Source organism: Ruditapes philippinarum, unplaced genomic scaffold (genome assembly GCF_026571515.1).
Source record: "Ruditapes philippinarum isolate M1 unplaced genomic scaffold, ASM2657151v2 ctg1632_1_1_1_1, whole genome shotgun sequence".
In the NCBI taxonomy this organism is placed as follows: domain Eukaryota; kingdom Metazoa; phylum Mollusca; class Bivalvia; order Venerida; family Veneridae; genus Ruditapes; species Ruditapes philippinarum.
The window spans coordinates 47261-71025 of record NW_026855767.1 but is presented as its reverse complement, the minus strand read 5'-3'; the positions used below and the strand labels follow the sequence as shown (position 1 = coordinate 71025).

General features: G+C 31.2%; 2 protein-coding genes across 5 annotated transcripts in view; both read left to right on the top strand.

The window, feature by feature from the left end:
• Window positions 1-1239, top strand: part of LOC132744302 (fibrillin-2-like) — a 94241-nt gene extending 93002 nt beyond the window's left edge. Inside the window, exon 96 of the mRNA XM_060732968.1 lies at window positions 1111-1239. Within this exon, the coding sequence (XP_060588951.1) occupies window positions 1111-1239 (129 nt within the window). The remainder of the gene's footprint in view (window positions 1-1110) is intronic.
• Window positions 1240-1347: 108 nt separating this feature from the next.
• LOC132744304 (uncharacterized) lies at window positions 1348-22379 on the top strand. 4 transcript variants are annotated; one of them, XM_060732973.1, is made up of 7 exons: window positions 1348-1471; window positions 1670-1920; window positions 2232-2344; window positions 4689-4750; window positions 5249-5490; window positions 11396-11414; window positions 21888-22021. In XM_060732973.1, coding segments are annotated over exons 1-7 (762 nt in total). In that variant the 5' UTR covers window positions 1348-1397; the 3' UTR covers window positions 21889-22021. The 4 variants fall into 4 exon arrangements, with proteins under 4 accessions (XP_060588956.1, XP_060588953.1, XP_060588954.1 ...); XM_060732970.1 differs by lacking the exon at window positions 11396-11414 and having other exon boundaries at window positions 21888-22379; XM_060732971.1 differs by lacking the exons at window positions 11396-11414; window positions 21888-22021 and adding an exon at window positions 10826-11014.
• Window positions 22380-23765: the final 1386 nt, after the last annotated feature.

Here is a 23765-nt window from a genome sequence, read left to right as displayed (position 1 = left end):
TTAATATAATATTTATACAAGAAATTATTTAATATAATATTTATATAAGAAATTATTTAATATAATATTTATATAAGAAATTATTTAATATAATATTTATACAAGAAATTATTTAATATAATATTTATATAAGAAATTATTTAATATAATATTTATACAAGAAATTATTTAATATAATATTTATATAAGAAATTATTTAATATAATATTTATATAAGAAATTATTTAATATAATATTTATATAAGAAATTATTTAATATAATATTTATGTAAGAAATTATGTAATATAATATTTATATAGTAAATTATTTAATATAATATTTATATAAGAAATTATTTAATATAATATTTATATAAGAAATTATTTAATATAATATTTATATAAGAAATTATTTAATATAATATTTATATAAGAAATTATTTAATATAATATTTATATAAGAAATTATTTAATATAATATTTATATAAGAAATTATTTAATATAATATTTATATATAGAGGATATTCAAGTTTTTTCTATAAATACATGATTTATTTTCATCGAGTGGTATGAAAATAAATATTTCATAAGTGGCGGTAGCCACGAATGAAATATGGTAATTTTCATGCCACAAGATGAAAATAAATCATGAATTTATAGAAAAAACTTGAATTTTCTGTTTATTATATATATTTTTCTCTTTTTTGCTATAAAATTTGAAAGACTTTCCCTTAAATTTTGTGTAATGGCAGAATTTAAAAGAAAGTAGTCCGGCAAGACACCAGTGAATATACGGAAAATATGCTTCACTGAACTGAAAATTAATTTTTACAGTGAAAATACGGAAAATGAAAAATACGCATTTTATATCATCAATATTTCTCAATATTTCATTTATAAGTATATAATAAAAGAAATTATTTAATATGATGTTTATATAAGAAATTATTTAATATAATATTTATATAAGAAATTATTTAATATAATATTTATATAAGAAATTATGTAATATAATATTTATATAGTAAATTATTTAATATAATATTTATATAAGAAATTATTTAATATACTATTTATATAAGTAATTATTTAATATAATATTTATATAAGAAATTATTTAAACTATTCAGGATCTAGATGTGATGCTTGATATAAAATACCTCATTATGATAAGACTAGTATATAGAAATAGATGTAGATACATGATAAACTTGTTCTCCCTACTAGACAACAGATACAGTAAACCAGATAATATGTAATTTATAAGATAAATATGAGGGTTGTTAATACATGTGAGAGATAAAATAGTCTTACTATGTTAACATATATGTTTAATTAATTAAATTAAGTACATGTAGTTTTAATATATGTAGTTTTATAAACATGTAGAATCATACGTATTTTACAGATTGACAAAATGTTCCGGAAGCAACCTGTGTCTGGTAATGCCTTAAAAGAAAGATATTACAGATGCTTTATTGACAATTTCAAGTAGGCATTTTTGTTTATATATATTTTAGATTTCCATAATAATTTTATTAAATTGTTTGGGCCATTAATTTTTTGTATTGCACAGAATTTGACACATTAATACTGATAGGCTTGTTAAACTTTATAGATTTTAACATGTGCTTAAAAATTGTTTTAAGTAAATTTGATTATTAAAGAAATTGAAAATATTTGTTTCAGACAAAATTACCAAGATCCTGAGGCTCCCGTTTCATTCACATACTCTATGGTATTTAATGGCACAGAACCACTCATTAAATCTGAAATAGATGACTTGATAGCAGCTAACACTGAAGTATATGACTTTGGTGGCAACAAGTGGCAGCTCATTGGGGAGCAGTTACTCACAAATGAGCTCTTATTTGATGAAATTAAAATTAATATATCAGATTATCTCATAAATCTGATAACAACTACTCCTCCAAGTGAAGGTAACTTTCTACCTTTCAAATATAATAAATTGTTTGTAAAGACTTTTGTTCCTCTAGGAAACAAGAATTGATTACTTTAGCCTGGTTCTACAGTTGGAAAAGCTTGAAATCTGTTTTGATACACAAGTATTGTATATATGACAATATTTTAACTTTATTTTAACACAAATGAAAAGGTTTTTTATAAACTGTTTTTATAATGTTAGACTTACCTGGTCATGTATTATAATAATAATGTTTGTCTCCTTACCATGACACACTTGTGTTGTTAAAATGTTTCACCTTGATGTTTGATATTTGATATATTCCAGTGAATACCATTGTCAATATGACATTCCGCTTATTGAACTTTTCAATGTCACCAGCCATGCAAAATAAAAACAGTGCAGAATTCCAGGCAATAGCATCAAAATTCTGTCAATATGTAAGTACAATAGTTTACTGATGTACATTGTATATCAATCTAATAACCATATTTTGTCTGTTGTTTTTGTGTGATAATATTGGGTTATATATTGTTAAGTACAAAACTGACTTGTATTGGACAAGTATACAGTTGTCTATAACAAGGCACAGGGAAAGTCTTATATTGGTGTTGCAACTGTGTATATGATAGAATTAGTATTGTGCTCAACAATGTAATGACTGCTTTATTACACACCACCATTTTAGACATGCTTTGATGAGAATTTCATAAGTTTCCAAAAAATGAAAGGAGACTAGATGGAGTATGTTATGTATTTGATAAAGATGTTTTGGACTCTGAAAATGAAACCAAACTATTTAGGATACGATATGCATTTGATATTGAACTTTTGGACTTTGATTTGAAAACAAGGCTATATTTGATCCAGTAATGATTTTTCTATTGGAACATCACAACAATGAAAGTTCAGTTTGGTTGTGTTTTATAACATATGAAATAAAAGTACATATTTATGTAATTCAATGTGTGTAAATGTTCAAATCTCTACCTCCGGAAAATGTAAATTTTAAAAATAAACCATGTTTGCATACATATTCTGTTACTTATAATACACTCAGCAAAAAAAGAAACTTTACATTTTGTAAACCTGAATTTCAGTGCATACACATCATTTGTGATAAGCAAGTCTACCTCATATTATTTACCTGTTGATACACTACACAAACTTGATAATCTCGTGCACTGGCAACTTAGACGCTGATTTCCGGTTTTTAACACAGGGCACACCTCAAATAATCTCATACACAGAAACTTTTGCTCTTATTCACAGCTTAGAAAAAACATTATTGTTAAATCTTAAGACTTTCAGCAGCCATGCCACAGTTCTCAAAATCAACGTAATTAGTCTATTGGGATGCTGCAAGCAGGTGCTCGGGTTATGGACATACACAGCATTTTGGCTGCTTTATGCAAACAATTCAAAGTCTTAGTACACATCTCGGTAATACTGGATCCGGTCATGATTGTCTGAGATCTGGTGCACCTTGTGTGAAGTCACTAAGGGACGAACATTAAGCTGAATCACCTTGGCAACCAGTTTTTGCCTGCTTCAATTACTGTTCTGCAGCTACGTGTCAGTGCCCAAACTATCTGGAATCACCTTATGCAATCCCCTGTCCAATTTGTGCCACAGACCATATACTGGTCAGATACTCAGGAGACCCCGCCATAGGGTCGCCAGGTAGGCCTGGGCACAGCATCACTTACGCTGGACATGAAACCAGTGGGGTCCGGTTATTTTCAGTGCCCAATCTCGATTAAGAGTAAGTCATGCTGACAGAAGGGTGCGAATAGTTGCAGAAATGAACGTTTAACACAATGTTGCATTTGGGAAAGGGATAGGTTTGGAGGAAAAGTTTGATTGTATGGTGAGGGATTATGGGGGACCGGAAGGCGGAGCTTGTGGTTGTGCATGGCAACCTTACAGCACAGGGTTATTTGCATATTCTGGCAAACACTCTTTTATTATTCATGTAGACTCGTAGTCCTGGCTTAACTTTCCAGCAAGACAATGCAAGACCACACACTGCCTGTTTAAAAGCCAACTTTCTAGCTCTTATAACCATGCTAACGTCTTGCCCTGGCCCGCTCTCTTCCTGGATATGAATCCCATTGACCATATCTGGGATGAACTTGGGCGAAGAGTGAGGAAATAAACGTTAACAACCTGTCACCGGCACTGCCGGGTGAATAGCGGACCTTGCCCAACGCCTTAATCAGGCGTTCACCCAATGAGGAGGTGAATTTCAGCTTGTATTGCCACACACATTACCGAGTTGTTCTGATAAGCAATATTGGTTTTAATTCAAAGATTCAGAATCTCAAAAGTCTCGTTTACTATCGCCTTTCATCCCTGTATTTTTAATTCGGACCCCTAGGTCAGAATTTGTTAGTGTATAAATTGTTTCTTTTGGTTAGATTTACAAAAATGTGAGTAACTCAAAGCAAAATTTCAGAGGAATAAAATGTAATCAGATTTATCTGGATACACCAATAAGAAATTGAAATATGCCCATTTTAAGTCCATGTAAAGTTTTTTATTTTGCTGAGTGTAGATTTTAAGTAGAAAATGATATCTGTAAAATGCTGCTTGCAAATTATAATACAAGCATCTCAGTCATAGACTCTTGGTTTATTGTTCTAACACATATTAATGATTGTTCTCATATGGTGTGATGATGTACACACCAGTTTTCTGTTAGAACACAGTATGATGATGTATATAAAATTCAGATTATGTCATAATGTGAATGGTTATAATGGATATTTTGTTTATTTCCAGTTGGACAAGAGCTACAAGAGTCGTTTCCAAGACTATCTGTCATGTGATGTACAAAAATTCTAGTAAGTATTTTGATATTGTAATTATGTTTAAGTGTTAATGATAATTTGGTAGGTAATTGAAAGGGACTCCACTAAGAGTTTTTGACATGTAGGGACTGATTTTTTTTTTTTGAGATTTTTATACCATTTGTTGTAGGTCTGAACTGATAACTTGTATCCAAAATTTCATTTTATTCTCTCTCCCAGTTTTCTTCCCATGATAAATATTTAATGACCAAAAATTGAAAAACATTGCAATGCTTTTCACTCAAACTTGGCAAAAATCATGGTTAAAATTAAATTTTCAATTTAACTCTAAGTATATTTCTTCATCCACTTTTAGTTAATCACTTGATCTATGCAAGAATTTAAAGTTTATGTTTTTAGGCTTTTTGACCTCAGTGGAGCTCCTTTTAGAAGAGCCATTAATTTTATTAATTTAGTATTTTGTTAAAAATAACTTTTTGACTTGTTACCTCTTCAGCAATAAAACTTTGTTTCTATTTCTTTACACTATAGCACTGACTTCACTGATGGTTCAGATCATGTAAACTTCTACCTTACTTTCCGTGGAGACCAAGATGCTAACCTGCCTAAGTTACTTATAGCCATTATTGTTGAAAATGCTCACAGGGAAACTATCAATACAAATATAGTTCTTGTTGTTGGTCCGTTGAATGTATTTGAAGACTCATTACAACAAGATCACACTAACTCTATGGTTGTCACTGGTGGTGGAACAACTCTAGCCACACCTTCAGGTAAATCAAATTGAAGTTGATTAAACATTTTGTTTAATATTAATTTAAGTATTGATCACCTTTAAATTGTCTTAAAGTAATATTATATTGTATGCACACTATAGAGAGATGGGTCAGAAATACCTAATAAAAAGATTCAATGATATTTAGTACAGTCTATCAAATAAAAATACTTATTGATGCATAATACATGTTTCTTTACAAGAAAACACAAATTTGAGTAATTTAACAATAAAATATGAGCAGCACATGCATACCTAAGCAAACATTGTTAAAGATACAATTTGTACATTATGTGACAACATCATTAGCATATAATGAAATTAAACAACACTCAAAATTTGTCAAAGTACTTGCCAGTGTACTGTATATTATTGATGTCTATGAACACATTTTATGATTATGTTCTTATAATGTGACAAGTTCTTATGTTGGAAAAATCCAGATCTTGTTCTCAGTTTAAGTGTGCTAGCAACTCAAACCTGACTCTTTAACTATTGTTTTATTATTGCATTTTTAAAGATTAAAAATGTACATGATAAAATCAGATGTTTGACAAAAACATGATTACAATGCTCAAATTACATGAATTTTATATGTTGTTGTTTAACATCACTTTCTGCTGATTTTTGTAACAAAATGTATTTTAATATTTACATGTACTTTGTGTTGTGTGACCATGGTTATTTAAGGCAGACAGAAATGGCACCAGGCAACATAACATAGCATATATTTTATGATAAAATAGATTTAACAGTGTACTTTACATAGGTGCAAATTCATTGGAGACTATCAGACAACATGCAAATTATCAGACTTATAAACAAATTTAGGGTATTTTTGGACCATCCCTCATAAAATGTGTCATTCAATTATTTTTCTTTTAAATTATAGCTTGTTAAAAACTTGGATTATTTATTAAAGTTATTGATAAAATAGTGTATACCTTATATAATTATTTAAGATAGCATGAATATATAATAGCATGTTTCACAATCCATTTATAAAATCCTACCACTATAAATGTAAGGTATATTCAGACAGTTCATTTTCTAAAATTAACTTTATTTTAAAAGTGACTATAATTAACATAAAGTAATCAGCCATATTTTACATTTAACCCTTTCATTGCCATAATGTTATAAAGGGGACCGCAGTACTTACTATCTTGGTCCAGTATACTAGAATATGAACTGTGATAAATTTAAGTTTAACTTATTACATCAATTATTATGAAAGAGATTTTTTAAGGAGTTATGTCTCTTTTTAACTTGGAGTATTTATAAAAATTGGTTATTAAAAGTTATTTCTCTTAACTCTGCATCTGTATTTGTAGTACTTCATTTATTTATATCTGAAAATTTAGAAAATAAAACAAGATTTACTAAGCTCATGAAGGCACCAGATTTGCAGGAATTTTTGGAAAAAATTTGGTACTGGAAGAAAACATTTGTAAAATATGGCAGTGAAAGGGTAAATTTCAATACATAATACATGATTGGAGTTTCTATCCTATATTATATACCTGTTTGTGTTAACACAGTGTTTCTGTCCTATTTACATACCTGTATGTGTTTACACGATGTTTCTGTCCTATATTACATACCTGTATGTGTTGACACAATGTTTCTGTCCTATATTATATACCTGTATGTGTTGACACAATGTTTCTGTCCTATATTATATACCTGTATGTGTTAACAACAAGTGTTTCTGTCCTATATTATATACCTGTATGTGTTAATATGAGTGTTTTTGTCCTATAATTATAAACCTGTATGTGTTACCGGTGTTTTCTGTCCTATATTATATACCCTGTATGTGTTTACACGATGTTTCTGGTCCTATATTACATAGCCTGGATCATGTGTTGACACAAGTGTTTACTATCCTATATTAATAGTACCTGTATGTGTTAACACAGTGTTTCTATCCTATATAATTACATCCTGTATTGTTGTTGGACGATAGATGAGATACGGAATGTTTCTGATCCTATATTATATACCTGTATGTGTTTTACACAATATTTCTATCCTATATCATATTCCTGTATGTGCTTATATGATATTTTTATCCTATATTATAAACCTGTTTGTGTTTACATGGTTTATTATCCTGTATTATATACCTGTACGTGTTTACATGATGTTTCTATCCTATAGTATATACCTGAATGTTAACATGATGTTTCTATCATATATTATGTACCTGTATGTGCTTTCATGGTGTTTCTATCCTATATCATATTCCTGTATGTGTTTATATTATATTTTATCCTATATTAAAAACCTGTATGTGTTTACATGATTTTTTATCCTATATTATATACCTGTATGTGTTAACATTATGTTTTTAACATAAAGAAATAACCAACATTTCATTTTCCTTAATGCTTTCTTTTACTTTTTTTAAAGTTTTTGTTTTTTGTAAAATTTTGCTCATGAAAATATTCATTTAAAAAAATAAAAATTTTTCCTTAAATGTAAAAGAGGGAAAAACTGGGTTTGCTTGCTAGGGTGAAAAAAAATGCTAATTTTATATTTATTTGTATGCTCATAATTCCTTAACAATATATACCTAATACAGAGATCAATGCAATATTTGCATACTGAAAGGTACTTTCATGGTGTATCGCATTATATTTGTTGTTTTATATTATATTGATCTAATTATAGCGCAATCTCATTGTCCAGGTGTACAGAATTTTATAAACTATATTCATGGTGTAGTATCATATTTAACGGTTGAATGGATTTTCTAAACATATGAGAATCATACAAACATTCCTAACTGTTACAGTGTTAATAAACAATAATTGTTTGTTTTTTCTTATGGATATTTCTAGTAAATATATCATTCTTAATATATATACAGCTAACCAAGATGAGTATAAACATGAATATTTTTTACGAGCATTCGCGTAGTCAGGACGCTAAAATGTGCATCTTTTTCACGAGGCTGTTCAAACAGGCAAAATTGTACATGTCTATAAGTTTTTTTGTTATTAATTTCTTAGCAATATCTATAAGAAAACAATATTGACAAGGAGCATTGAATGATGTGAATTACTGAGAAGTCATTTGAGCTGCGGCTCACTAGTGCAATAATTGTAATTTAATTATATGATCTAAATATAGCTGCAATCTCATTTGCCAAACAGTAGTCAACAGAAGTTCTATAAAATATATTCTGTGTGTATCATATTCACGGCTGAATGATTCCCATCTAAATAGATTTCAATGACCATAACTCAACTGTAATTATGTGGCTTATAAAAATTATTGTTGCGTTTTGTTCTTTATGGCATATTTCTCGATTAAAATATCATTACTTTACTATTTTACTAAACGGCTTCACCGTAATGATGAGCGTATTAACTTGAATTGCTTTTGTTAGTGCAGCGTAGTCATTGCAAGCCTGACATGTGCATTTTTTTGCCGCGCTTAAAGAATCAGGCAAAAGTTCTATAAGGTTGTAATTTTTATGATTTTTTTTAATTCTTAGCCTATTAATATAATAAAACATTTGTTGACTATTGTGCCATTGAATATGTGATATTCACCGGCAGAAAGTCATATTGACCTTGACTATCGCCTTGGTCAATATGTCATCTGCCGGTGAATATCACATCATATTCAATGGCACACTAGTCAATAATTGTATAATATTTTACTGTTTAACTGTTTAAAATATCATGTTGTAAAACATTCATGTCATTACTCTGTCATCACCAAACTTCCATCTATTGTGCCTTCATGCTTGTCCATCACTACAATGTTTTACATCAAGAAGTCAATTCAAAATGAAACAGAATAGAAATTAGTGAAGATGTTGTGGCCAGACATATAGAACTTTTGTTAATTATTTATAACTCTCATGAATTGCACTTGTATGAAATAATTTATATCTGTTCAAGTCTATTGTATGAAATATAGTATTTGGGAAATAATTGTATTTAATAAACAATTAGGCTAAATATTTTCACACTTCACTTTAGGTTTGGCATTGTAAGATAGTCCCATAGCAGGATATATTTACATAAAGTCTACCAAGGAATACAACACCCTGTCATTTATTTTGTCAGAATGTTGTTAGTATGACATACTACTTTGTTTTCCTTCAATGTTACTGCTTATTTTGTGAATTCTTAATTAAAAGGGGTTGCCAAAGTTGGCCAAGTACTTTTACAATTTTTACTCAAATATCCATAGTTAATGTTATTTAAAGTTTTAAAAAATTATCTTATATCTAGCACTGTTAACATAAAGAGAGATTGCTCCTGTGCTTGGCAATCTAATTTCAGCCACTCAAAAATCTATGTATAACTAACTGATCTTGAGTGATTCATCATTTTGTCTTATGTCCAATAAACTGAAGTATTATCTGCTGGATCATTGTATCCCACTATTTACCATTGATATTCCATTTATTAAGAACTGATTAATTACAAAATATCCAATTCATTTATTTAAGCAATAGTTGTTAGTTTGGATTCTGTGTTCAGGAATTAACATCATTATTACTAAAATAACAGTTTTATCATTATCATCATAATCTGGAAAAGGATAAACAAATTTTTTGGCATGAGTAAATAGTTCTAATTGAAATAATCCATTTGTTACTGTATGTGACATATATAATGTTTTCGATAGTGTTAGACTAAAATGTTAATCTAAATGCTTACACTCAGTAGTTTCTAAAAGCATGGGACTGCTTGTTAGTAGAAATAATAGACTTAACCATGATGACATAAAGTAGAAGTTAGAATGAAGGCAATGATGTCATTCAATTTATTGCAGATCCATGCAAACCAGACAAAAAGAATGTTTACTTCCCGTATGCCGGGGATCCTACTAAATTTATTATATGTTCCATGGGTAAAGCTTACATTTTCAAATGTGATCGGAATAGGACATTTGATGTGAACAGAAGTAGATGTATATAATAAACAATATGGGAATGTAGAAAACATTCAGTTGTTGTTATAATGTGTTTATTGATGTTAGAAGGGCCATGCCATCTTGATGATTTATTGAAAAAATTTGAACAGATTAAAATAATAAATGCTGATCAAACAACAAAGTGTTTACTGAATATAGACAGCAATAATAACTTCACTTGACTTTAACTGAAGAAACACTAAGGCTCATGTTATATAAATATACTTGCATGGAATGTATTAAATTTGCATGGAATTAAGTTAAATAGTTAAAATGAAGTCAAATCTGACTCAGGTGTGATGTTGTTTGTATCATATATACATATCAATGGGAGCTGGCAATATCTTTTATTCCCAAACAACAATAAACAAAAGAAGAAACTATTGTTACAGCGGACCCATGTGCACCAGACAAGAATAACGTTATGTTGCCAGATACCAGGGACAAGTCGGCTTATTTCATTTGCTACAAAGGATCAGGTTACCCAAGTACTTGTGGAAAAGATAGAGTGTTTGATCCTGTACGAAGTATCTGTACTTCACCTTGAACAAATATTCACAATGTGTGACAAATATAATATACCATGAAATATAAAACACCTTGCAGATGGTTAAAAACGTCATAGTAAAATGCAAAAACTTTTGTGCTAAAATCTGATATAATATATATGTAGTAATAGGTTGCCAATGCTGAAGTTACACATGAATGTACACTAATACTTGATATGCTTTAAACAATAAATTATCAGAGACAATGTCTTTGTTGTTTGAATGTTTATAGTAGGATAATTTCCAGTGTTTGTATGTTTTTACCATGTTGATAATGTCAGAAATCCCACTGTACACTATGATTATCTAAAATTTGTTTTCTTTTCTAAAACAATAACATCTGTCAAGAAAAGATATACCTTGAACATAAAGTATTGTGTAATAATAAATTTGTACATTTATAATTTGTTATAGAAACAAGCTCATTCACTTAGTAAGTATGCAGTGCACAAATTTATAACAATAGTAGATGTAGTAAATATTTCTGTATAGAACTGTAATTATCTTACCACTCCACAAATTCTACATAATCCACATGTCTAACCTATCTATTGTTTTTCACATAGTAAATATGTCTTACTTCTCAAATATCTTACATAGTCAACATATCTTACATAGTCATCATGTCCTACCTCTTAAATATCTTACATAGTCATCATGTCTTACCTCTCAAATATCTTACATAGTCAATATATCTTACATAGTCATCATGTCTTACCTCTCAAATATCCTACTTAGTAATCATGTCTCACCTCTCAAATATCTTACATAGTCATCATGTCTTACCTCTCAAATATCTTACATAGTCAACATATCGAACTGAGTCAACATGTTTTATCTCTCAAATATCTTACATAGTCATCATGATTTACCTCTCAATTATATCCTTCATAGTCATCATGTCTTATCATTCAAATATCTTAAAATACCTCTAAAATATCTTACATAGTCAACATGTCGTACTTCTCAAATATCTTACATAGTCAACATATCTTACCTCTCAAATATCTTACATGATGTCATCTTGTCTTACCTCTAAAATATCTTAGATATTCATTATGTATTACCTCTCAAATATCTTACATAGTCATCGTGTCTTACCTCTCAAATATCTTACATAGTCATCGTGTCTTACCTCTAAAATATCTTACATAGTCAACATGTCGTACTTCTCAAATATCTTACATAGTCAACATGTCATACTTTTCAAATATCTTACATAGTCAACAAATCTTATCTCTCAAATATTGACATAGTCATCTTGTCTTACCTCTAAAATATCATTGCGTATTACCTCTCAAATATCTTACATAGTCAAAGTGTCTTACCTCTCAAATATCTTACATAGTCATCGTATCTTACCTCTCAAATATCCTTCATAGTCATCATGTCTTACCTCTCAAATATCCTACATAGTCATAGTGTCTTCGTAACCTCTCAAATATCTTACATAGTCATTGTGTCTTACCTCTCAAATATCTTACATAGTCATCATGTCTTCACCTCTCAAATATCTTACATAGTCATCATGTCTTACCTCTCAAATATCTTACATAGTCATCATGTCTTCACCTCTCAAATATCTTACATAGTCATTGTGTCTTACCTCTCAAATATCTTACATAGTCATCATGTCTTCACCTCTCAAATATCTTACATAGTCATCATGTCTTACCTCTCAAATATCTTACATAGTCATCATGTCTTCACCTCTCAAATATCTTACATAGTCATCATGTCTTACCTCTCAAATATCTTACATAGTCATCATGTCTTCACCTCTCAAATATCTTACATAGTCACCATGTCTTCACCTCTCATATATCTTACATAGTCATCATGTCTTAACCTCTCAAATATCTTACATAGTCATTGTGTCTTACCTCTCAAATATCTAACAAAGTCATCATGTCTTCACCTCTCAAATATCTTACATAGTCATCATGTCTTAACCTCTCAAATATCTTACATAGTCATGGTGTTGACTTTATCTCTCTGTTAATCCTACATAGTCAGTAGGGGTGTCACATTTATCCATTTTAACAGGTTTGGTCAGTTTTTAGCCTAAAACTGGTTATTTTAAACATTACATACATGTATCTATGACATTTTGTTTTTAAATCTATTTTTTTCTGATTTTTTCTTGGACAACAGTAACTCCATAATAGAATAGAATATGTGGTGTATTCTTGGTTAAGTTTTTGTGTGTAAGCAAGTAACTACTGAAAGGAATGGATTGAAACTTCTCTGTGATGATCTAACATGATTGGCATAAGTACCATAACTCTGATTTGCTTTTTTGCATAATTATGCCCCTTTTTCTACTTAGAAATTGTTTGCTAAGTTTTTGTGTGTAAGCGAGTATCTTCATAACTACTGAAGGGATTGGATTGAACATTCACACAATTGTTCTCTGTGATTATCTTACATGATTGGCACAAGTCCCATAACTCTGATTTGCTTTTTTTGCATAATTATGCACCCTCTCTCGACTTCGAAAGTTTTTGCTTGTAAGCTTGTATCTCCATAACTACTGAAGGGTTTGTGCCTTTTTTTGGGACAATTTTATGCAATCATAATAATAAAGAAGTGATTTACTCGATAACAAGCCTTTGTACCTTTTTGGACAATTCTATGTATTCATATGTGACAACTTTTTCGAATAGTCAAGCGTCGCTCTCCTCCGACAGTTCTTGTTCAACAAGTTTTTAGCTGTCAAGACGGTTTGACACAACATCTGCCCTAAAGGTGTGTTGTGCAGTTATTAGTTAAATTTCGGGGGAGCATATAGTCGTCGGGTTGTCCATCCCATAACTTCGTTATTTGAAGTGGGACTTTACAACTATTTCACAGAAATGATCACCATATTGAGACGACGTGTCATGCGCAACATTTTGGGTCGCTACCTTGAAGGTCAAGGTCACAGCATGACCTTGCAGCAAAATGGTGTCAAGCCCATAAAATTTCGTGATTTGAAGTGGGATTTTACAACTATTTCACAGAAATGATCACCAGATTGAGACGATGCGTTACTCGCAACATTTGGGTTGCTACCTTGAAGGTCAAAGTCACAACATGACCTTGCAGCAAAATAGTGTCTGGCCCATAACTTCGTTATTTGAAGTTTGAGTTTACAACTATTTCACAGAAATGATCACCATATTGAGACAACATGTGGCGCGCAACATTAGGGTTGCTACCTTGAAGGTCAAGGTCACAGCATGACCTTGCAGCAAAATCGTGTCCGGCCCATAACTTTGTTATTCTAAGTTGGATTTTACAACTATTTCACAGAAATGATCACCATATTGAGACGACATGTTGCGGGCAACATTTGGGTCGATACCTTGAAGGTCAAGGTCACAGTATGACCTTGCAGCAAAATTGCGTCCGGCCCATAACTTACTTATTTGAAATCAGATTTTACAACTATTTCACAGAAAAGATCACCATATTAAGACGATGTGTTAAGAGCAACATTAGGGTCGCTACCTTGAAGGTCAAGGTCACAGCATGACCTTGCAGCAAAATCATGTCCGACCAATAACTTTGTTATTTCAAGTCAGATTTTACAACTATTTCACAGAAATGATCACCATATTGAGACGACATGTCGCGGGCAACATTTGTTGTTTTTACTCTTTGATCTTTGTCTGTGTCAAAACTGTGACACTAGAAGAGGTATACCTTCCTGTGTCCAAAACCTATTCGGGGAGCATCACCCTGTTAAACCGGCTCTTGTTTTTAATTTTTTTCTGATTTTTAATGTTGATTCAGTGTACATGACCTGTGTATTTTTTGTAAATATTTACAATGTCTTGGTCAAAGGAACAAATCAATGAATTGATACACAGAATAATCAAAACATTTATCTGTTTTTCAAAGGTAAAATCAATAGGGATTTTAAATGCTAGTAAAAAACTTGCATCAAATAACGAATTTCCATCAATTAATAAGCTCAAAATATATTTTTTCTCACATTTTCCATTTACTGTAACCCAACGAATATTCGCGACCAATTAATATTCGCTTTATTCGCGGATGGCCACGGAACGCGAATATTTGTTTGCGCGAATAAGTCCGCACGATTTCGCGAATAAATTGGAGAGAAATTTTTATTTTAGACGTTGTTCATGCAAAGCTACTTGACCGGATATATTCGAATTTTACGGACACCTGTTAGGAAGTAATGAATTGTTATGAATATTGCCATAAAGCAATAAAAACACAAACTGACTAAACTACTTCTATTTTATAAATATCAAAAAAACTCTATGTCAATATAGCAATCAAAATATCAGTAGAATACCGCTTTTAGTACAGGTGAGAAGTGCAGTAATTTGCCTTTTGTCCTCAAGTTTAGTGACCTAGACCTGTTTAAATTTGGACCCTATAAAAATTTTTTTTGAATAAATCTTTTGACAAAAGTGGGAAAACTATCGAGCATCACAAAAGGCTATTGTTTTTTGGATCCTATAAAATAATTGTTTGAGACAAAGGTGGTATAAATCTATCGAGCATCACAAAAGGGTATTAGGTGTACATAATTACAAACAGTGAAATACAAGATGGTTTCATACTAGTATCGAATTTTACCGTCAAACTTAACAGCCTGTATAGCTCAGTTGGTTAGACTGCGGACTCACTTAACATAATTTTCTCGGCGTGGGTTCGATCCCTGATGGGAGAAGGTATTTTTTTATGAAACGCTTAAATTGAATTTCCAATCCGCGAATATTTCTTTTTCGGAAATCAAGAAAACGCGGAAATTAATATTCGCGAATATGTCCGACCTCGGCAAAACGCGAAAATTTGTATTCGCGAATATAAATTGGGTTACAGTATTTTAAAAGAATGTACACATTTCATTAACTCCATCACACATTTTACAGAAACATGATAGTCTTTCTGTAAACAAAGATATAAATTCTGGGCAGCTTTAATAAGACATTTCAGTAAAAAATGTACAAGATTATATGTTGAAAGGGCCATTTATTTAGCTTATCTAAATGAGACTTGAGTAGGCCTAAACACTCTGTAAGTCTTTCATAGTCAAAATGTTCTATTTATATGTACATGTATCTGTAAAACTTAATCTTACAAAGACACATGTTTTACCTCTCTGTAAGTCTATTCTAGTCAACATGTCCTACCAGTATCTGTTTATTGTACATAATTAGCATGTTCTATTTGTCTTAATTATTGGTAGCTAGTCATCCTGATGTTAGAAATATAAAAGCACATTGTCACTTTAATTAATTATACCCCCTTTTGAAGGAAATGAGATAAATTCTTTCCAGTTGTCGGTATGGTAGTGGGTGAAATTGTAGACCACTTTGTTTCTGCTTGACATCTAGAGAACCATTTGACCCAACTAAGCCTCCAAACTTCACAGGATGATCACCCTCATTGAGTTGAAGACAGTCCTTTGTTTATTTGGGGCTGATGCATTTTTTTATTTGCCCGAGGAGATATAATGAGATGTTGAGATGTGTTCAAATTATTTACAATTGAGTTTATTGTATAGAAACTTAAATTAGTTTACATTTTACTTAAGATTGAGAAAGTAAACAAATATACATGTTAAAGTTTGATTGGTTAGTTTAAATTATTTTATGTATTTTTGGACCGGTCTTACTGATACTTGAGATATTTGAGAGACCGGTGTGTATACAATGCCCTAAGATGACATTTTTCACACTTTTTTCCGGGACTTAATTCGTATTAACGAAATATTAATTTGTAATTACGAAATATTGATTCGTAATTACTAAATATGAATTCGTTTTTTCCAAATATCAATTCATAATAACAAAATATTTATTCGTTTTTACGAAATATTAATTCGTTTCTACGAAATATTATTTCGTAATAACAAAATATTAATTTGTAAATAGGAAATAATATTTCGTAAAAATGAATTAATATTTTTAGAGAGTTTTTAAAGGGTTTTAGTAATATTTATAAAGGAGGCTTTGAAACTAAGTTTCTGACTAAATGTAAAGCATGTAAACCAAGGATAAATATTGATTTTTTTCTCCCTAAGTCTTATACATTAACATGACGGTATAACAGTTCTGTATATAAATTGAAATAATCAACTGTTGGTTGAGTTGCAGAGACAGCCGTTATAGTAAACGAGCTAGGAAAATTGTGCCTTTTTTTGTTTCATTTTGTCGAAAAAATTGAGTTTTGAAATAAAATGTCATATTTTTATGATCCCACGGTGCCCATACATAAATTGTAAGGAAACATACTTTAACTTCTTTAAGTGAAAATCTGGAAGCCAGTCACTTTTAGTTTTACTAATATGTATGATAAAAGAAAGTAATAATATAGCCCGTTTCTTTTTTTAGCTCGACAGGGTGAGCTTTTGTGATCGCTTTTTGTCCGACGTCCGTCTGTCTGTCCATCGGTCGTCCGTAAACTGTTACTGTAAATGACATCTCCTCATAAACTACTAAGCCAATTTCATCCAAACTTACAGGAATATTCCTTTGCTGGTCACCTTTAAAAATTGTTCAAAGAATTTAATTCCATGCAGAACTCTGGTTACCATGGCAACCAAAAGAAAAAAAACTTTAAATACCTTCTTTTAAATAACCCAAAGAGCTAGAGCTTAGATATTTGGCATGAAACATCTTCTAGTGAGTGTCTACCAAGTTTGTTCAAATAGAAGCCCTGGGGTCAAACTTGGCCCCGCACTAGGGGGTCATTGATTTTCCCTATATGCATATAGTAAAAACTTAAAATCTTCTTTTAAAGAACCCAAAGAGCTAGAGCTAAGATATTTAGCATGAAACATCTTCTAATGGGAGTCTACCAAGTTTGTTCAAATGAAAGCCCTGGGGTCAAAATAGGCCCTGTCCCAGGGGGTCATTGATTTTCCCTATATGACTAAAAAAAACTTTTTTCAAAGAACCCAAAGGGCAAGAGCTAAGATATTTAGCATGAAACATGTTCTAATGGGTGTCTACCAAGTTTGTTCAAATAAGAGCCCTGGGGTCAAAATTGGCCCCGCCCCGGGGTCATTGATTTTCCTTTTATGTGAATAGCAAAAACTTAAAAAATCTTCTTTTACAAAAAACCCAAATAGCTAGAACTTAGATGTTTAGCATGAAACATCTTCTAATGGGTGTCTACCAAGTTTGTTCAATTAAAAGCCCTTTGGTTAAAATTGTTGGCCCCGTCGGGTTGGGGGGGGGGTTAGTCATTTATTTTCCTTTTATATGTGTATAGTAAAAACTTAAAAAATCTTCTTTTAAAAAACCCAAAGAGTTAGTTTAGATACTAATCATGAAACACCATGGAGTGAGTGTCTACAAAGTTTGTTCAAATAAAAAAAAACCCTGGGGTAAAAATTGGACCCGCAGGGGGGGGGGGGGGGGGGTCATTGTTTTTCCCTATATGTGTGTAGTAAAAACTTAAAATCTTCTTTTAAAAAAAATCAAAGAGCTAGAGCTTAGATATTTAGCATGAAACATCTTCTAATGGGTGTCTACCAAGTTTGTTCAAATAAAAGCCCTGGGGTTTAAATTGGCCCCAACCCGGGGGGCTATATACAGGTGAGCAACATCAGGGCCATTATGGCCCACTTGTTAAAGAAACATGTCAGAAATGATTATTTGTCTCAAAAATTAAAACATTTTAATTTTTGCCAGCTTTTGGATATATGTATTTGAAAATGGGGAAAGAGTGGATATTTTGGATTAAGAATGACTTCTCACACAAAAACCCTGTTCACTAAAATATAATAACTTGAGAACCATTAGGCTTATAATCGTTATAGTTGGTTGCAGTATTGATCTAGGCTTGTAAATGACCCCTTTTGATTGTGAGGATAGAATGTTTCTTTGTCAGGCTAACATTTTGTAAAAAGGAATTAATATTTCGTAAAAACAAATTAATAACAGAATGAATTAATATTTCGTAAAAACGAATTAAGTGCCGAGAAAAAAGTGTCGAAAATGTCACATTAGGGGCTCCGTAGTTAACACTAGCTGTAGCTGTCTAAACTGCAGTTTTTTGGTGCTGTCATGTATAAAGGTAAAGGTCACATTGACCTTGAATAATTTTGAAATGAAAACAGAACCATTTGACCCAATTGTCTTCAATCTGTATAGGATGATTAAATTTAATAAATCCAAGCCCACAATTATTTCTTGGGATTGATGCATAATACTGTCTTAATACTGTCAAGGTGATTTGAACCAGTGATATAGTGATGTGCAGTATATAATTACTGTATACAACAAGAGTGACAGTTTTATGGAAGATACACTCAGACATGCCATGGTCAATGATGGTTTTATTTTGTATTCTGTGGATTTATTGCTGGGTCAACAAAATTCTACACCAAGACTGAGTCTTGATTATGGAAGGTTGAACGTGTCAGTACCAAACCAATTTACAGTTATTGCAAAATCAGCTTATTTACTTTGTTCAGGGCATCAGAACAACTATTTGTTTTTGTTAACTTTATAGATAAATACAATATATACCATACCATAAGTATGAAGAAAAATCACTGATAACTTGCAAATAGTAAATTACTGCCATAAGTATGAAGGAAAGTCACTGATAACTTGCAAAGAGTAAATTACTGCCACAAGTATGAAGGAAAGTCACTGATAACTTGCAAAGAGTAAATTACTGCCATAAGTATGAAGGAAAGTCACTGATAACTTGCAAAGAGTAAATTACTGCCATAAGTATGAAGGAAAGTCACTGATAACTTGCAAATAGTAACTTACTATATACATATATTTCCACCCTATTATAAGTTTATATATAAACTAGAGCTATCACTAAAGGTGATTAGTACTTTAACTCGACCTATATCTAATGAAGTATCAACTGTGTACAAAGTTATTTCAATTAATTGCAATCCCAACCAGGATCTTCATATAAACTTGCTTTCTACTAAATTTGAGTGTAATATCTCATTCCTAATTCTAGTTATAATTTAACCCTTTCGCTGCCAGAGGGTTATTGTTTTATTGTTCACCTATTTGCCAGAGGATTTTCTAAGAAATTACTATATTATTTATTAATATAATTATTATCATTTGTTATATGTATTATTATAATTATATATGTTTCCAAATCTGTTAGTATAATAATAATTATTGTCGATGGTATAATTTTCTTTATATTTTTATTATTATCACTAGATCTATTAATTTATTATTATTACTATTATTATTATAGAAACGGCTAAAGCCGTCCATATGGCAAATACGCCGAAAATAACAGGGACGGCTTATGCCGTCCCTATGGCAGTGAAAGGGTTAATGAAAGTCATTTTTCTATCTTTGTGTCAAAGTAGTGGCGACATATAGGGATCACTTATCCGTCGTCTGCTTGTCCGCACTACCGAATAGGGATAGGGGGCCATCTAACTGTAAACAGAACAAAAGAGAAAAATAAAATTCATCCCATAACAATAGAATAAGGGGCCATGGCCCTCTATTAAACATAAGAAAATAACAATAGAAATGGCCCTTTATCCCTATTCGGTCGCACAGCCTTGCGTCTGTCTGTCCATCATAAAACATGTCCAGACTTCTTCGGTGCAATTTCATCCAAATTTTACAGGAATGATCTGCTTGTACCAAGTGTAGTTGTGCATATCTTCAGCATTTTCTGGGTCAATGAATTTTAGCTTGACTATTTGATAAGAATAAGAATAGCTATCCTAGTCACCGGAGCGTCGGTGTCGGCATCGGTGTAACCACTTATGTTAAAGTTTTTGTAACACCTCAAATATTTTCAAAGTCCATTGACATATGGCCTTTAAACTTTGCACACTTGTTCACCATCATGCCCCCATACCTATGATGAGGTAACTCTATCAGGCATTTTGACAGAATTATGTCCCTTTTTCGACATAGAATTTACATTAAAGTGTGCATCCCACCAAGAAATTTTTAAATTTTTCCTTTGAACTGGTTTTAAACAATTTAAAATTTTTTATACATTCTTTGAGAGCAAAATTGGTCCTTTTTAAAGGCATATAACTTAACAGGGATTTTAAAAAAAAATTTAAAAAAATTTAAAAAATAAAGGCTTTTTTCTTTAAGGGCACATAAAAAGTCTAGGAAAGCTGCCCCTCCCGACAGCTCTTGCCGATTATGACTCAAATGGCCCAAACCCAAAACCCGATGACAAAGCTGACCCTAAAATACCTCTATAAACTTTGTTTGTAGCATTATAGAAACATTTATAATATTTTTTCTAACATTTGTGTACACATATGATATTTTGATGCTGAATTTGAAGGATATCAGGTTGTTACTGACACGTGATGACAGCCATCTGTGACTAATGGATTTTTTCCTTGATTGATTAAGAGAAATACTTTAACAATTCAGAATTAAGGTGTGAAAAAATTTAATTATGTGTTCTATTGAACGCAAAAGTGAAGCTTTATTAATATTTTCGTTTGTGTATAGCTCATCATTTCTTAGCTGCATGATAAAAGCAGATTATAGAGATACTGAGCTAATTGCAAATGACAAATTATGCAAGGTGAATAATTATGATAATATTAAATAATTGTGCTTAATCATATTGCACAATAAATGATGATAATTATTGTTAAAATTTTGGTAAAATTGTTACCTCATCCATGTACACATACCATTGCATATACATGTAATGATTATTTTCTCTGTGACTTTTATAATGGTTACTTATTCTTACTAGGCAATAAAAGTTAGAGGAACTGGTGGCATGTCATTTTACATCTCTTATTGTTTCTTTGTACATGTGTATTTGATATTTGTCAAGTAAATGCCTAAATGTTTATAATGTAGTATAAATGACGCAAGTACGTTGCATCAAGAATTATAACAAAACAATTATTATTTGTCATGAATTTTTATTATGATTTTCTATTATTCAGACGCTAATATATTGCCTGCAACAAGTGTGGGAACATCAGCAATACCATCATCATCTTCCCTATCATCCTCAATTTCATCTCCAAATTCATCAGAATTATTGCTGAATGATACTTCATCCCTTCTATCTTTTGTACCAATGATGACAAAGATTAACATTATGCCAAACAAAACATCAACAGTGTCAACAACAGAACCGACAAGAGAAACTGGTAAAGCTACTGACAACATCAATGATCCGTGTAAACCTGATAAAAATAATGTATATTATCCTGTTCCTGGACACTGTGCTAGCTTTTATCTTTGTTCATATGGCACTACTTACACTTTTAAATGTCCAGGAATTACAGTTTTCTTTCCTGGAAGGGATATATGTGATAATAATGATGGTTCAATTCAGTGTTAACATGACATTTAATTTATGTTTTGTATAAAGTAATTTCATGGCTTTTTTGTTTGTTATTATGAGTTTCATGAAAGTAATGACTACTTGTATGTTTCATGATAGTAATGACTACTTGTATGTTTATAAATGTTTAATAAAAAAAAGTAGAAAAAAAAAATAGAGGTGTTGTTACAGTCATTCATATGTCAGCATTGCCGTCTGCACACTTTATCATTACTTTTTTTTAAGTGCGTGGTGTATTGTCTTCATACTTGGCGACAACACCCCTTGAAGTAAACCAGACTAACCTTGACATTCATTTATAATTGACCTTGACTTTCAAGGTCAAATATCTAAATTTTGTCTTTGCTGATTTTTGTCAAGCCAGCTTGCGGTGAGCTCGACTTAGTTGCCACTTTTGGCGTATGTGTGTTTGTTCATCCGTTCGGCTTGTTCGGTCTTTATCTAAATCATTCTTTGAAGGATTACAAAGTAATTTGGTGCAAATGTTCACCATGATGGGGATGCACTCAAAGCACTCAAAGGACAAGGTCACACTTGGAGGTCAGCGCAAAACATGTGTCCGGAGCGTAACTTCTACATGAATACAGGGATTTTAATATAACTTGGGATAAATATTTTCCATAGTGAGGCGAAGCGTTACAACAAAATTCAGGTGTCTGTGGCAAAGGTCAAGGTCAAAAACTAAAAGGTAAAAAAGGGAAATTTAAATAAATTAAAAAAATTCTGTTTCGTATTAATTTTAATATACATTGATGGAAATTTTTAAAATAACTAAACCACAAAGTTTTTCCCTGTTTTTTTGAGATGTTTTACAAAAAAATGAAAATCAAGGGCACAAGGAAAGGGCAAAGGTTAAATAAAAATATTAAAAATTTTTCTGGTCTATATCTTGCTCATTCTTTGAAGGTATTACAAAATAATTTGGGTTCAAATGTTCACCATGATGGGGTGGTGTGTGTTGCAAATAAAAAGACTCCGCTGCTCAAAGGTCAAGGTCACACTTTGGTGGTTTTGGCAAAAACATGTGTGGCAGGATTTTTAATATAACTTGGGATAAAATGTTCTCCATATAGTGAGGGGATTAAGCGCAAAAATTCAGGTGTCTGTGTCAAAGGTCAAGGTTTTGCTTCATGGTCAAAGGTCAAATTACAAATTAAAACATTCATTTGTGAGTAAAACTTCTATATATATTGATGGATTATAATATAACTTAGAGCAAATGTTCTCTATGGTGAGTTGAGTTGTCTTGCGCAAAATGAAGGTGAAAGTCACAAGAAGTCAAATAGAAATATCAAAATTTGTTTCTCTGCTCTGTATCTTGCTTAGAAGTATTATGCTTAGTGCTCAGAGGATTTTTGTACAGACTGCTTGAGCTGAGCTTGATATAGTTGTCAAAATGACTGTTCATTGTTTGTGCCAAAACTTGTACATGGAGGAATGTTCTAATAACATGAATGAGTTTTTTTTTAGG

Bases quoted from the DNA above. Each gene is read 5' to 3' on its own strand.
- LOC132744304 (XM_060732970.1), top strand. From the start codon at position 1,398: ATGTTCCGGAAGCAACCTGTGTCTGGTAATGCCTTAAAAGAAAGATAT. The intron at 1,921-2,231 runs GTAACTTTCTAC...GATATATTCCAG, and splicing joins AACTACTCCTCCAAGTGAAG to TGAATACCATTGTCAATATG. The intron at 4,751-5,248 runs GTAAGTATTTTG...TTTACACTATAG, and splicing joins TGTGATGTACAAAAATTCTA to CACTGACTTCACTGATGGTT.